The following is a 15,724-nucleotide window of genomic DNA, read 5'->3' as shown; positions in this document are numbered from 1 at the left end:
CCCCTTCTTTAAGAGGGATCCTTTCTTCCTTCATTCCTTCCATCCTTCCTTCTTTCAGCCTTGTGGATGGACACATATGCTTTGCTGTACAAGGATGGTTGTTTCTGGAGATGGGGGAGACTGGGCCACACTGTGGCCCAGCAGGCACTGGGGACAGTGTGAGTGCACTGAGGCTTGGACAGCAGCTGAGGGATGAAAGGCTCTTCAGAAGAAGGCTGGCCTGGGAAGTGGGTACGTGGAGGATGTGATGCTATGAAGGCTGAGCAGGAAGCACTGCTTTCACAGAATAACTGGGGGCACCTCACTTATCTTCATTTTCTCTGTTTTACTCTTCCTTCCTTATTATTCTGTTTTGAAGATGCCTTTCATTGGCCCACTGCTTCATAAATGTGCTCCATGTACATTTCTTTTATCTAAGTATTTTTCTGGAAGTATTTTTGTAGGTCACTCTGTACAGGAGAAGGACCTGTTCTTGTGGGTATCTCCCTGCATAGTGTGAACCTTTCTGTAGCTGCTGCTGGTGTTTCTGCTTCTTCAACAGCCCCTGGAGACAGCCTGTCCTCCAGTGTATGTGATGGAGAATGGCAGTTTTGCTTCAATACTGTGTCCCCTAAAACAAAGCTGTGTGTACAGGGCTTCTAGGAAATACTCTTGCTTATTTGTCATAGATTTAAGGAGCTGATAGATGAAAAAGGACCTGTATCATTTTTTCTTACTGGGAAGAGCTCTGTCCTTTGCATTTTTTTCAGAAGCACTAGTGTTTCTCACACTTTATTAAATTTTCTTTTTTTTTTTTCCTGGCTTGTGGTGCAGAAGAAACAAGTGGTCATGTTGTGTCCAGTCACCTCTAGAGGCAGAAGGCACAACTCTCCCTTGGTGATTCTGAGACAGGACAGCAAGATTCTCATATGCTTCACCTCTTCTCTGGAAGCCCATCTCTGAGCACAGTCCTTAATGAAGCATTTAGTACCTTTCCCCTCTCCTGGGTGAAGACAGGAGTGGGACTAGCCTACTATATCTGGAGAAAAACATCTATGCACTAGCTCAGTCAGCACTGAGAACTACTCCTTCTCTTCAGAATACTTCAAAAACAGAGCTTGGTTTTTTTTTTCTTTTTTTTTTTTTTTTTTTTTTTTTTTTGCAATGGTTGTGGCAGAAACAGAGACAGGGAAGTGCATGTCAGGGGAAGTCAAGCACTAAAGATATTTTAAATAGATACAGTAGCATTTGTGTCCTTTGAGAACCACAGCATGGTCCTTGGCTCGTGTGAATCCTGGTGGAGAAGAGAGAAGGGAAGCACTGTAGGTTTCTGAACAAGTGTCATGTGCTAAATGAGAGGCACAATCTGAGTGCTGAAGGAATTCGGCCTGAACTCAGTTGCAGAGATACCAGCTAACATAGAAGCCAGGCTGCAAAGATGTTTGATGCTGAGAACAGTGTAAACAGTTAATAACACGAGGATTTGGAAAAGGAAATGTGCTCTGAGGTACAGTTGCTCCTTCAGCTCGAGAGATCTAGGCCCAAATGGGAATCCCAGATCCTTCTGCCCAGAACTACCCGATGTTGTTATTAATTAGTATGGAAATATTTTTCCTTTCTTGAGAGAGGGCTGTTGAATTGCCAGCGGGATACTGGGGGGATGGGTGCGTGCATGTGTGGGGTAGCCTATCAAGAAACTATTAATTAGGTTACTTCCCACTGCTGTTGACATGCAGGGGAAGGGGGCTGTTTGTGGGCCAAAATAAAAAGAAAAGAGAAACTGAAAGACTGGTATCAAGCATGGAAAGCTTGAAGAAAAAAGATGGGTAGGACAAAGCACACAGGCTGAAAGGGGTGTGTGTAAAAAGACATTCCTAAGATTCCCAAAGCAGAAGATGAGAAAAAATGGAAAACCAGGATATGGTTAGAATCAAAGGGGGAACTCCTTTGAGACCGCAGCGGCATGTGTTGGACATAACCACAAAAGGACTGACGCATCCTCTCCTGCCTTGTTACTGGCTTTGTTGTTCATGCTTCCACAAACTTGGCACCAAGGTTTCTGCATGTCAGAGTAGTGATATTTTATGCCAACTGTCACTATGAAACAGGAAAAAATTTAGATGAGAAATTTATTTGGTTATAGATTACCTTCCTTTGCTGACTGGGTCTTTTACCCCCCTTCCTTTGGAATGGGATCTTTATCAGCTTTGATGAATAATCATAAAAATATTCATTGGAAGTTTTCCTTGGCTTTCTATATTATCAACCACTTTCTACTTTTATCAAGGTCATTTTGCAGTCTCTAGTTCTGTACTTCTGGTCATGTACTTCTGGTTCAGCCCTGGGAGAGGGCCGAACGCAAGGAAACCCCAGCAGAAAGCAATAGTGTAGCTCTGTATGTAAGCAATAGGTGCTGCATTTGCAGTTCTGAGAGAGTGCTAGAAGAGAAAGAGACTAGAAATGTGTGTGAGATTATGGGTTAGAATAAGTGAGGGATCTATTCACAGAGGGGAAAGAAAACAGAGCAAGTGGGTTACCTAAAAATATCAGTGCAGGCTCCTGGCTCCCTTGCAGAGGGAAGAAATCAGTGCAGTTGTGATTATTCAGAGAAAGTGTTTTGGGTTTGCAAAGCAGGAGGAATGGAGTGATAAGACAAAGACATACAATTGATACCTCATATGGGACCAACACAATCCATATCTATTTATTCTGTGATCTGCCTCTAGAGAATGTAGCTGTCTGCTGCATCTTCTTCCAAGAAACCTGTCTACTACTGGAATATGCAGAGGATCTACTTACCCTCCTTGGAGTAATAGAGCACAGAAGGAAAACAGCTATCCAGATTGCAGCCTACCATCACCACTTCAAATCCTCAAGTTCCCTAAGAGATCTAGAACAGGGGTGGTTCAAAACAGAGAAACTGGTAAAAGGAGGCACTAAATCTGGAAGAATAATTTGGCTTTCAATTTCAGATGTTTGTGCGCAATAGTGACAATTTATCAGCACGTGAAATATTGTTAGTCCATGCACATCTTGGGGGCCAAGGAAACTGTTAGCCCTAAATCTGCCACCAATTACAGAATCCAGAAGTGCCCATGAAGCCCCTGCCTACTCTCTTCCTATGCTTCATGTAAGGCAGATTAGGGTTGAAGTGGGATGATGCTCATCAGCAAGGAGGAAAATGGCAGGACAAGAAGAGTGAAGCAGGAAGAAGCTGAGCACTGCACAGGTGAGGGCTACTGGTTCCACATCCAGCTCTTTTTGGTCTTGGTTCCTTGTGGGTGTCACTTGTCTATCTGGTTTTCTTTTGTTTTAAAGAAAATTAATTACAGATAATTGTCTTCCTTAGAAAAATGCCCTGTCAGTTTAGTTTGAACTTATTGTTAGGTCTGCTTTTCTAAGGGAATACTGAGTATGTGATTACACTGGTTAAGTCTGTGTAGCTTTTTAATATGTTATCCAATTTAAAATGCATTTTGCACCCAGTCAGACTCTGAAAGGTATTAAGTTCAGACAAGTTTCATGAAATAGGTGACAGGTAGAGACCTTATTATTATACCTTAGGGAAAGACTGCAGGATGAGCTCATGCTTATTAGAGTCCAGGAAATCCGCATGGGACAGGGACTGTCCAAATGCCCCAATTACAGAAGAGTTCAGTTGAGGCTCACATCTTACTGTGAGTGCATCAGAGGATCCATTGTTTGGTCAGTGTCTCGCAGATTCTCTAGTGAATAGTAAGGCATGAACTTCCTTCTTTTTGGACATTCATAACCCTGCTAATTCATGTGGATTCCCTGGAATTTAGTAAGAGGTGAGTAACAGAGCAGCCTCAGTGTAATAAAGTTAAAAAGCCAGTCAAACACAACAGAGAACACTATGGCAAACAAGGCATCTTTGTTTCAGATAGAAGATTCTTAAAGAAGTTGAAATGCAGATATAAAATTGCTGATGTCTGTACTGACTGTATCCTCTGACCTCAACTTATGTGTGCCCCAGTTTTTGTCAGACTCTTGAGTACTGGTTTCACTGTGATTTTGGATCCCAGTATAGTCAACCTGGTCCAGTTCTGGCATGAATGTTACTTTGGTCCGACATACTTAGTTCAGCACAGGCTCTTTGGAGATGTAAGCTAAACTAACATAAATGTGGTTATAGTTACATAACTTTTTCCAGTGAAATATTCTTGTAAAATCATTCCTGTGAAGTGGGATAGTTACATTTGCACAAAAATGATGCAGACCAGGCCTCAAATTACAATGTGTTTGCAGTAAAGATCATATTTGCATATTTACATATACGTGGTGCTAAGTGTCATAGGACCACAGGTTCTGAATGCTGCTTATAATAATAATAATAATACAAATAACCTAAAAGTCTGTCTGGGGAGTCACCACAGCATGTCTGTAATTAGTTGAAGTAAAAATTATCATTTATGAGGCATCTGGAAACATTAAGTCTCAGAGATGTACAGTAGCTATGTAGTCATCTCTGTCAGGGCACAACCTTAATGACATTTTTGTCTGTGAACTTCCTTACTTTTGCCTGCTCTGAACACTAAATAAAGGTTATGGCTGAAGAGCTTTTATTTGCAATTTTGCCATTACGTAGACCACTGAGGCTGTCCATGACTCACTTAACAATGTTTGCAAAGGTAACAAGCAACATTTTGCAAACATAATGTAGCAATGCAGATGCAGTTTCTCTGCAGAGTCTCACACATTCTGAAGAAGGTTGCTGAATTAGAGTTTGCATTTGTGGAGAACCTGGCTGAAGAAATCACCTTTGAAGGATGGAATCAATGAGCAGTTCAGGGCAAGGAACTGCTTCCTTGTGGCTTTGGGCGTCAGGTCTTCTTTGCTCTTTGATTAAGCTTTTCTAGAGTGAGTAACAATTTCTCCAAGTTACTGCCACAACTCATAACAATAGTAGTTAATACAGAAGACTTGAAAATAATTCTTTAAAAAATTGAGTGTTTTGTTAAATTTTGTGAGAGAATTACAGAGATTTAGGAAAATATTTTCTTGAGGAATTTACCATCAAGAAATATGAAATGCCCCATGATTACAAAGAGCAGTCCAAATGCCTCTAGAGTCTCATTTTCTGCCTAATGACCAGGGAAAAAATTAAAAATAATTAACTTTTTTTTTCCCCAAACATGAATTGTTTTCTTTGAAAACTTAAGAAGGAGACATGAAAACATTTCCACAGGGTATATGTTTTCTAACATCCCACTTTTACAAATTTAAAAATGTGAATTGTATCATCTGATAAAGTGGCAAAAAGAAATTTCTTTGGGAGAATGACACATATGTAGCTCAACAGCTTTGGAGAACAGGCTTCCAAAAAGAAGAAGGTAGTCTGTCCTTCAAGTTTCCATGGAGTTTCACCTGGTAAATGAATCCCAGGATCTCATGGCAAGGCACAAAATATATTCAAGAAAGAGAGGTTCTGTTCTTGTCTATATTACTTAAGGTATATTAACTCAGTGATAACTCAGCCTAGATACAATCTCATGGTTTGCATTTGATTTAATATAGCCTAGATCTCATCTGGATATAACGTCCAAATGAATGATGCTGTATTTCTGCTGAAATCCAAACCAGCTTGTTAGAAGCATGCTTAAATAACCCTATATAGCTTTGTTTTGTTAATGTTCCTTTATTTGCTGTGTGCCATAAAAGTGGGACTTCTCCTGGAGTTTCTGTTACCTGGCTGCAAAGTGACCCTGCTGCCCAGCCTCGAAAGCACGCACAGGGTGGAATCCAACGCTTCTGGCACAAAGATTATTGCTGCACAGAGGTGATGAAGGAAGGTTGTGATTTCATACTGGGTTTTTTTCCCCAAGCTTGTAAGCACAGGACAGTTGTGTGGTACATGATGTGTCAGGGAAGAAGCTACTATGAGTGCTTCAGATCTGCCTCCCTGTGCTCAGTGGGCAGTCACAGCCAGGCGGTGTATGAGTGTGTGAGCCCATGCCTGTGACACATTCCTGAAGGGAGGGAACAGGAGAGGAGCTGGGCCTCACCTCCCAACAGCAGCAAGGCCCTAGGCAGAAGTGATGGAAGGGACTGGTTATTCCAGGTGAGGACAGGTCCAGGTGTGGCAAGAGCACAGACTAAAGCAACAGCAAGGGACTGAGCAACCAAATGTCTGCATCTGGAACACGGGCTCCACAGAAACCTTCCTCAAGCAGCTGTTTCCAAGGGGCTTTGGGTAAATCCACTTGAAGTTAAGAATTTGAAAGATGTTTTTCCCCCCGTTCTCACTGTTAAGCCTTGGTGAATGTGACATCTTGTTACAGGGGGTAGGTGGGGATGGGGAGGAGGAGGGGAGTATGGAGGGCAATATAGTTGGCTAAGGACTGCGCTATACCTGATCTCCAGCTCAGGTTCCAGCAGCTTTGAATACCTGTGTTGAGCTGCAGTACAGCATTGTGTCCTGGAAGTGGCACTTCCAGGAGCCCAGAAGGGGAGGAGGAGGGGGAAGAAGGCCACAGAGACATTAGAAGGGGGATGTTCTCTGTGACACATGCCCAGATTGTCTGCAGAGAAATCTGTTGGCATGTTGGCATTTTGTCTCTTTCTCAGCCTCGCATTCTGTTGGCTGGCAGCACGTGGCTCTTTTGGGCTGTGGGGACAGCTGTGGTCCACTTGTCTGAGCACCTGGCACCTTATCCCGGTACCCCCTGGCACTGCCACCTCTCTGCTGGGCCCATGTGTGTGTCCCTTCCTTGACATTCTCTCAGCGCAAAGCATCTTCAGACCAAATCCCAAGTGACTGATTTACAAGCAGTAAAGCTTGTAAAGTGCAGCTGCACCAACTTCCCCTGCAGCTTGTCCACTCTGCGTGCTGTAGCCTTGCTCCTTCATGTGGGATGAACTCCATGCTGAGTAGTTGAGTTTCTGGCTGCCTGGAGAGTAGAGGAAAGGAACGCTAAATCCTTTTGTGAAACTCTTCTTTCTGGCACATATGAGTAACTACATTTAAAGAAAAGGCTCTTGCCATTTTCCCCTTCTCTCTCTCTCTCTCCACTCTCTTAAAGAGGAAATGCTCTGAGTTTTGAGGTGCTTCAGGCTGCAGAGCAGGAAGGGTCCAGGTTGGAAGAGCTTTCAGAGGTGACTGGCAACACTGAGATGAAAAATGACTTGAGGTGACGGAATGAGGGGGCAAAGAAGACTGCAACGGAATAGCAGTGAAGAGGAAGAAACCATCTCACTTACTCCTAAGAGGAAGATGAGCCAAAGTTCAGTAGAACTTGCCTAAAGACAGAAAGAGATACGAGGGAGAGAAGGATACTACCTGGGTGTGTACCTGTTCAACATTTTGAAAGGGCTTAGAGCTCTCTGCCAAAGGCCTGGCAGCCATATAGTGGGCTCAGAAGTGATTTTAGATGGCACAGAGAAGCTGAAAGGCTTTAGTTGGAAATGCAGATTCCTGTTCCCCTAGAGGTGCAAGGGGACCTTGTTGTACCTTTATGTGCTGGGGAGATTTCTGTGGGGGTAATGCTTAGCCAGACATTTTGTGTTTGATTTACCCACAGTGAGGGAGTGTATTATGGTGGCAGAACTTCACTGCCAGCAAGGGAATTAAGGCAGGCATCTGCATACACTTTGCTGTGTCTGTGGAAGTAATGTGTGCCCTCAAGTGCCTCCCAAACACAATTGTTTCATTTCCTCATCAGTCAGGAATTGTAGGTAGGGGTTTGGTGTGATCTGACAGAATAGGCTTTCCCATAATATCAAGACAGTTTCTAGTTCTGTTCAGGTTTATTTTTGGTTACCTGTCTTCTCTTACCTGTCCCTGTGGCATATCTAGCCTGACACAAAAGCCCTAGCAACATCACCCAGAGATCACCTGTCAGGCGCACTTGTTTGACCAGGTCTGGGGTACAGAGGGAGGCTACTGAAGGAAGCGGATTGTTTTCTATCTATTGTGACACACTGTGGTGGGCTGACCTTGGCCAGCTGCGAACTGCAGTTCCTTCAGGAAATATCCTCCTGCTGCACCATGCCCTCGGCAGGGGCACGGGGGGACTGTCTGCTTCAGCACCTTGAGTGCCTCCTCCCCTCCTGCTCTGACCTGAGTGCCTATGGGGCTGTCTCTCACTCTTCACTGCCTGTGCAGTGTTTTCTGCCCTTTCTTAAACATGTTTTCCTATGGGCACCAGCATCTTGTCCAAGGGGCTCAGCTGTGCCCTGTGGTGGGTGGGTTGGAGCCATTTGGAGCAGGCCATATCAGGAATGGGCTAGCCCTGGCCTCTCCTCACTAAGGCTGCCCTGCAGCCACCCCACAGCCAGCACCTGGCCACAGACACCTGGTGTGGATATGCTGAGTGACACTTGGCTGATAGTATTTTGACAGGGGTAAGAGGTGCACTTTCTCCTTAGACTGGTGAGAGTCCCACCCCCAGGGCAGAGATAAGGGCTCTTTCTGACACAGTTAATGTGGCTGGGAGGTCAAGCAGGACTGAGATCAATGGTATTGCTTTGGAGTGGACTCCTGTTGGACCCACTGCAGAATGGGTCTTTCCTCACTTTAGAAGCTGCAGGATTTGCATGGCACCTCACTTTTTTGAGAGCTCTGCTGAGTTGTGCCAGCCTGCCGGCATGTCCTCAGGGGGAATGGGGGCTGGTGAAACCCTTCAGCTTGCATGCAGAGGGCTTCTCCTGGAAAAGCTTATTCCTCATCTGAGTGTCTGCAAGCAGAATATCCTCTTCCTCTGAGGAACTTCAGTTATTTCCCATCATTTTTATTTTTAAAAATTTACCTTTTAATCAAGCAAGACACACAAAGGGTATGGAGCCTTTCCCTGTAGAGGAGAAGAGAAAGCACTAACAGCCTCCCTGACACACAAATTTGCGGGATGGTGATGATTTTTCAAGGGAGCTGAACTAACAGTTTGGCTGTAAAAAATTTAGATCTGGAGCCAGACATCATGGTTAGGCCTGTCTGTGGTTATAATGTCGTTGTTTGGGTTTTGTAGAAGTTGTCTGATGGAATCTGAACTAAGAACAAAACAAGAACCCAAGGGGAAGCTGTTTCTGGTGATCCTGGTCTCTATTTGATCTGGCACCAGAGCTGGCTTAAATTTCACTTTGTTCTCCTTATCCTGATATCAAAATTGGTACCAGCTCTATTATGACAGTTACCATGCTTCCTGTCCCTCCCCACCACACCAAGGTCACGGAGAACATGAAACAGTATCTCCTGCCTGAAGCCGACCATAGTAGGCTGCCAGGCTGCTTTGAGCTTTGTCTGAGTGCACAGCTAATGCCCTGCCAGCACAGGTGTGGACTTGCTGGTGCTAAACAAGGTTCTGAGCAAGTGGTACAACAACGGTGGTGAGTTTCTGCAAGGCATCTGCAGCAAAAAAAAAAAGTTCAGAGGGTGCTTGCCCCAAATGATGCAATGGACAGCCCAGCGCTGGAGGAATGCATTGCAGCATGCTGCTGGAAGAGGATGGTGGAGGTTTCCAGTGAGTGAATATCGTGGTTGCATAATTTAGGCAGGAGTAGGTCCAAGAATTCTTACTCTGGTTTTTTTTTTTTTTTTTTTTTTTTTTTTGTTTTGTTTTGGTTTGTTTGTTTTTTGTTTTGATTTTTTTGTTTGTTTTGTTTTGTTTTTTTAATTATTTTTTCATGGGTATGAACACAGAAGCCCATTTGGGCATAGGCTGTGTAGTAGGAGTGAAAGTTTAGAATGGATCTAAGCGAGGTAAGGGTAGAAGAGACTGTATTATCATACTGCGTGTGATACACTGACAAAGGCTGTGTATTTAAATGTAATGCAGCATATGATTGTCCTAGTGCTTGCAGGCTTTAAATCCTTACAGGTTTTATTTCTGTGTGTATGTGTAGACCTGAATGCTTGCTCTGGATAGTTTCTGAACCCACTCTGCTATATGTTTTGTTGCTCAGGCCAAGCTATTTTTCATTAGTGCATTATTATTACTGGTGGACTCAGAAAAACAAGGGAGAGGAGCATTCTTCTATGCTTGCACTTGTTCTTCTTCAAGCCAATGGCATAACCTCTGCTTGAGCAGCCACAGATGGTGCCTGTCCATAGTCTAATTCTACAAATAGCTGTGCCAGGTGAAGACTTTCTACCCACAGGTCTGAAAATTAAAGAATAAATTTGGGTGCTGCCTAATCCAGGAAAGTTCCCTAGTCCTAGCCTGACGTGCTTTACTTGTATCTATTCAGAAAGTTTACATATTCCTTTCTGCCAAAGAACTGCTAGAGTCCTAAACTCCAGCTGGCCAGCAGCTGGACAGTGCTAACACCTTTAGCTGGAATGGTTAAATCTGGTAGAAGGCCTGCGTTAAAATCTTAGTCATTTTTACATTCCCAAAAAAAATAAAAATATATCAGAACTAAAGAAGGAGCAAAGTTTACAAGAGTATTAGAACAATGTGACTTTCTCTGCTGATGACTGAGACTTGACATGGCAACATGGCATGAACCCTCCTGGAGGGTACATGAAAAAACTGGATGAAAAAATATGAATTTTGTGTTCAATGTGTGCAAGAAAAAGCCCTGCTATGGCACCTGGTTGCACAGAAAAAGAATATTGAAGCAATATGAAGTTTATGGCATTGCAATTAAATAAGGAATTAAAAAAACACTAATCTTGCAATAATATCAGCATTTCCCTCTTGAGCAATTGCTGTTTTTCAGGCTATTTTGTTTCAAAATACATAGTATATTTAACTTCCTATTAGATCTAAGAGTCATACTGTATGTGCCAAGCATACAGAAGAGAGTTGCTATTCAAACGTTTTCATTCTTTTATCTTTAACTTCTCATCTTGTAATGTTCAGTCTTGGAACATTTGTTAATTTGGGGTTTTTTACATTAACTTCCTTTATGTAAAAAACCCCCATAATTTTTAGAACATTTTTTTGGTGTGTAAATAGGCCCTGTTTGAAATCTGTGCAATTCACACCTCACTAAATCCAGCAGGGCACTAATGCAGCTGTTTAGAAATTTTGGGTTTGTGAGGCTCTTTCAAAGTAATGTGACTTCGATGAAGAAACTTTTTATTATGTGTTATATTATTCTTCATAGTTTGTGGCTAGCCTTGGAAATGGCAAAGATGACTTTCAGTTTATCTTTTAATACTTGTATTCATACCTGCATTTCCTGTTATAAAAGCAGCAGTGACTCTGAGCTCTAAACTTACAACACATCAATCAGATTTGCACCAAAGCATCTGGAAGCAGACTGGAAAAGGGATAAAGTTTATCTGTATAGTTGAATGTATGGGTAGAGGCAATTGGAAGATTACACTGATTGGACCAGTATTTTCAAGCTTCAACTGGTTTTCCTTTGGCCCTATCTAAAAAAAGGTATCTATGATTTTTTGATTGTTTTTGCTTTAAGAGGAAAGTATATTTTGCATTCCTCTATAATAACTTGCATGCAGCTGAGCAAATTCTGCCCAGATTTATATGTGCGAGACTCAAACTCTGTGTCTGAAGGAAAATAAGCACTGAAATTTTACCTCCACTGTAGAATTGAGGATCTGAGACAGAAATACAGGTGCATGATCAAAGTGGCCCTAGCAAGAAGCATTTTAAAAAATACCTTCCCAAGCAACAAGTAGAAAATACTGCCCTTGCACTTTACAATGGGTAAAGAGTATCTCAAGGATACCTCAAGAATACCTTGTACTTGGGTACTTGGGTGAGTCTTTCTAGAGTCTACAAGTTACTCATGTTTATCTTTGTAATTTTTTTTTTGTTTTTAATGTATCTGCTTTTGAAATCTTCTGGCTTTATTTGTGCAGTGTTTTGAGTGGGCATTCAGTCTCATGGCCTCCACTCTTGGATTCTTTCCCTGCCTTGCCCTGAGTCTGGAATTAAGCGGTGTTTATGCACAAAGGTGCTGGCAGTGGGAGTGTGGAAGTTGTGTTTAAAGTTTTATCTGAAGCAGATCTTCTCTGGATTGCTGGGTACCCCACTGGGGTGCAATTAAAGTCATACATCCTGCTGTCTAAAGGCAGAGAGGAAGGATGGAGGAATTCTGACTCCATTCAAAGTTCATTCGTGCTAGTTAACTGTGGCTTCTGTCAAGACTTCCTCCCTTCACCCTTCAAGCAGAAACTGGAAGAATGGGGTACTAGTGTATGCCCAGGACTTCTTCTGCTATGTAGGTATGGGATGCTAGTGATAACACTGGACATGGACCTAAGAACTGAATAGAAATTCCTAGCTACCTTCTTGAGATGTTCTCAAAAAGTTCTTGTGATTTAGACTACATCATGGGTATTTCCACCAGAGCATCAGTTTAGCCCATGACAATGTAAAGGGGTAGGGATGATGCTTTTCCATTCAACACAAAGCTTGACAGAGTAGTATTTGAAGAACTTTAGATGTCAGCAATATATAACAGCAGAGAACAGTCTGACAGTTATAAATGAGTTTTTTAAAAGTGACTTTTGGATTTAGGTTTCAGGACCTTTGTCTGCCATGCGTCAGCCTGATTATTCTGTGTACTGAGTGTCTAAAATTCCTTCTGATGGCGATGGATAGTGTAAAAGGTTTTACAGCTCTCGGTATTAAAGCCCAAAATATCTTGTACTAGCCAGCCCAAATGAGAGGGCAAAAATAAATTTTTTCATTGTTTATCAGGTAATTTTTGATCTGAGATCTGATTCAGCTAGGTGAAAGACCAGAATCCAGTAGGCAATTGAGGGTGTGTTTCCATGCTGGAGCTCAGCCTGTCAGATACTTTTTTCCCCCTCTTCATTTGTAGGTCTTCATCTCTAGATATCAAAGTGCTTTAAAGCACAGTGTTAAGTATTGTTATCTCTGTTTTTTTAAAGCTGAGGGATATGCAGCTGTGGTAAAGTGACAAGCCAGACTTCACACAGGACAGTAGCTCAACTGAGGAAAATGGCTAATCATCATGGGTGTTTGCCTAGTGCTTCATCAGACCCCTCTCCAGTGAACACAGTGTTTTTTTGTAAAACTTCTTGACTAAATTCTACCAGCTTAGACACAAAGGACACTGACACGAGGCGAATTAAACATGCAGTAAGATTTTGTCAAAATAGAGGAAAGTACTGTATTTTCCTGTATAATCAATAGCTGAAATTGAATGAGACCTTGGCTCTGATGTGGTGGGTCCTTGCCTTGGTTTGGGACAGCTGCTCTCGTTGAAGTAACTTTCTTTACTCCAGTAACAGCAGCAGCTGCAGTGCGGTGTAGACATGCCCAAACTAGTTTAAATAGCTCAGGTACTGCTAGCCACTGAGCCAAAGAACCATGGAGTTCAGCATGGGCTTGGTGCCTGAGGATTTTATCCTGCTCTTTGAATTTAGCATTCTTTACCATCTCAGCTCAAGCAAGCCTTGCAATATATTGAAAAGAAGGCTGGTGGGTCTGGTACCCTGTCTGCACTAGTACTTTTTCTGGCAGGAGTGTGCGTGGTGCTAGGGTTGATTGTAGGAGATATTGCCAAAGACAGCAGTGTCATGAAAGCTGTTTTGCCTCTGCCTGCCTACTATTCTCCCTCTTCTTCCCCACTCTTCCACTGGTCTTCATCATTAGCTGCCTTGCCGTTCATTCCATTTGCTATGGCGCTCCCTAGTCACTAAGGCTCTACTGGAAATCATGAATATCTAGGAGCTGGTGAAGGCTTGGAGAAACAGCTGCCTGCTGGAAAGGTTACCAACCTTGCCTGTGGGTCTAACAGGAGAATCTGTAGGGACTAAATATGGGAAAATCCAGGACCATTCCCTCTGTGTCAGGTAATAAGGATCAGACCAGAAACATTTGTGATGTGTTCTCTCAAGTCACTCTCCAGATGGTGGGCTCCCAGCTCAGCCTCTGTAAGAGAGCTTTGCTGATATCTGTAACTCGTCACTTTCTCCTGGCAGCCAAGGGCTTAAGCAGAAAAGAGGGCTCAGCTCCTTGAGAGCAAGTAACTTCTGCTGAGTCAATAGGGAGGTACCATCACTGCCCTCAGTTTTGTTTGCAGGAACAGCCTCATCAAATAGTGTTTGTGGGCAGAGACCCTAAGTAGACTGCCGAGCTGTTAAATTGCCAGCCTACCCACTGGTTTATTCTGCAGCAGAAATACAAGCATGCCTGGACCAACCCCCAGACCTCAGCTCTGAACTCCTCTCTCGTTCTGTCAGAATTCCCAGCTTGTTTTGAAAATGGCATTTATTTTTGTTAAATTGCAAAAGACTTGGATGCAGTCTGCTAGTTGTGTTTTGCCTCTCCTTCTTTGTGCAGTGAATTTTGTTCGTTCACTTTACATGCCTCAAGTTGCTGTAATGCTGCTGGGAAAGTAATTGCCTTGCACTTTCTCTTTCTGATGCCCACGGGTGACTGTGGGGGACTCCTCCCTGGGCACAGTGCAGAGTTAAAAGCCCAGCTTTTGCTGCCTTGCTTAAGACCTGGTTATTTCTCTTTCTTTTTTTTTTTTTTTTTTTTTTTTTTTGTCAGCTGCCTGTTATATCAATCACAGAGCTGGGATCTATTTATAGGTTGGGACTCGGAGTACTGTGTCCTAGTCACAAAGAGAGGCAGAGACGCAGAGGGGACTGTCGGCTGGTGCAGGCAGAACCAAAAGATATTTAATCAGCAATTAGAAACACCTGAGGGCAAGGGAAATTCTACTCCAGCCTCGAGCCTCATCTCTCAGCCTGCAGCATGTAAGTAGCGAACTTCTATCTTTTATTGCGTTTATGGGCTTGTGTTTTGTTTCTTTTCTTTTTTTTTTTTTTTTTAATCCAAGCATTGCTCTGCAGAAATCCTTTTATCTGGTCTAAAAATTATGGCAGCACCTTGATACAGTTAAAGGTAATAATTTTTTCAATTTTCACTCTGTCAAAGGAAGGTCAGTGCGACCCACAAGGAGAGGAGTTGGTTCAGAACTTTGTAGAAATCAGGCAGTTTCTCTATTTAAGTGTGGATTTTTTCCTCTGGAAATAAGTAAATGAAAGTTTGAGTGGAACAGTTTTGTTTTGGGAATAGAAACAGTCAGGTTTGCTGGCATTCCAAAAAGGTCAATGTATAACGTAACTCTGCTTAAGGGCTTACCAAGGACAGGTGCTATTTATCCCATGCTGGTAAAGGCAAACCTGGGAACTTTAGCAGTCTTGTCTTAAAAAAAAAACAAGTGAAAACCTTCCCTCTATTAAAAACCCAAAACCCAATACCCCCCCAGCTGCATATCAAATCTTTTCTTATCAGACACATGCAATGAAATTTTGCTTTTACTGAAGGCATTTAGCATGAAGCAGTTGATGTTTCTTTAATTTTAAAAGTCCCAAAGCAACTGAAGAATCTTTAATGACAAAAGAGGGGTGCAAGTCCTTACAAAGTTGGTACAGTGATAATCAAAGACAGAACTTACTCTCTTATCACCAACGAGATGTTTTCTGTAAAGCAGTTAAGATGTAAAATGTTTGAGCAATAATGTATTTTTGGAGTATTTTTATTAACAGAAATTTGAAGACAGGGAAAACAATAATTAGTCAGAAATTGTTTTTTATTAATAGTTTTTAGTAGAAATATCAAGAGATGAAGAAAAAGAATGACTGTGAATATTTTGTTAATAGCTTTTAGTATAATATTTTTTGTCAAAATATAAGAGGTTTTTCTTGTTTCATATTCTTGCTTCAGAGGTTTGTGTTACATCTTTTTACAAAATTTAGGGTTAATATTTATTTCTAAGCATAGGAAAATAACCTTGCTATGTCTACCCCCCAAAACCTTAATATTATAATTTT

At 42.3% G+C, this 15,724-nt stretch overlaps 1 protein-coding gene and 2 long non-coding RNA genes across 4 annotated transcripts in view; 1 reads left to right on the top strand and 2 right to left on the bottom strand.

Moving 5' to 3' along the window:
* Positions 1–1,179: 1,179 nt before the first annotated feature.
* On the bottom strand, positions 1,180–3,879 carry LOC137475464 (uncharacterized). The gene is made up of 3 exons (XR_010999909.1): positions 3,539–3,879; positions 2,779–2,869; positions 1,180–1,273 (listed from the first exon to the last, which is right to left on the bottom strand). It is a non-coding gene; the product is annotated as an uncharacterized lncRNA (long non-coding RNA).
* Positions 3,880–4,160: 281 nt separating this feature from the next.
* On the bottom strand, positions 4,161–7,853 carry LOC137475467 (uncharacterized). Its single transcript, XR_010999912.1, has 2 exons — positions 7,775–7,853; positions 4,161–5,769 (listed from the first exon to the last, which is right to left on the bottom strand). It is a non-coding gene; the product is annotated as an uncharacterized lncRNA (long non-coding RNA).
* Positions 7,854–7,864: 11 nt separating this feature from the next.
* Positions 7,865–15,724, top strand: part of ESRRB (estrogen related receptor beta) — a 131,063-nt gene continuing 123,203 nt past the window's right edge. The window contains exons 1-2 of one of the 2 annotated variants that reach the window (XM_068192786.1): positions 7,865–7,925; positions 14,477–14,644. Coding sequence is in view for 1 of the 2 variants with exons in the window: in XM_068192785.1 (XP_068048886.1) it covers positions 13,699–13,732; positions 14,477–14,644 (202 nt within the window). In the remaining variant the exon portion in view is untranslated. Of the gene's footprint in view, positions 7,926–13,168; positions 13,733–14,476; positions 14,645–15,724 lie in introns of those variants that run through there. The other variant, XM_068192785.1, reaches the window with a different exon arrangement.

The sequence above is a fragment of the Anomalospiza imberbis genome, chromosome 6 (assembly GCF_031753505.1).
Source record: "Anomalospiza imberbis isolate Cuckoo-Finch-1a 21T00152 chromosome 6, ASM3175350v1, whole genome shotgun sequence".
Taxonomy (NCBI): domain Eukaryota; kingdom Metazoa; phylum Chordata; class Aves; order Passeriformes; family Viduidae; genus Anomalospiza; species Anomalospiza imberbis.
This window is presented reverse-complemented; position numbering and strand designations above follow the sequence as displayed.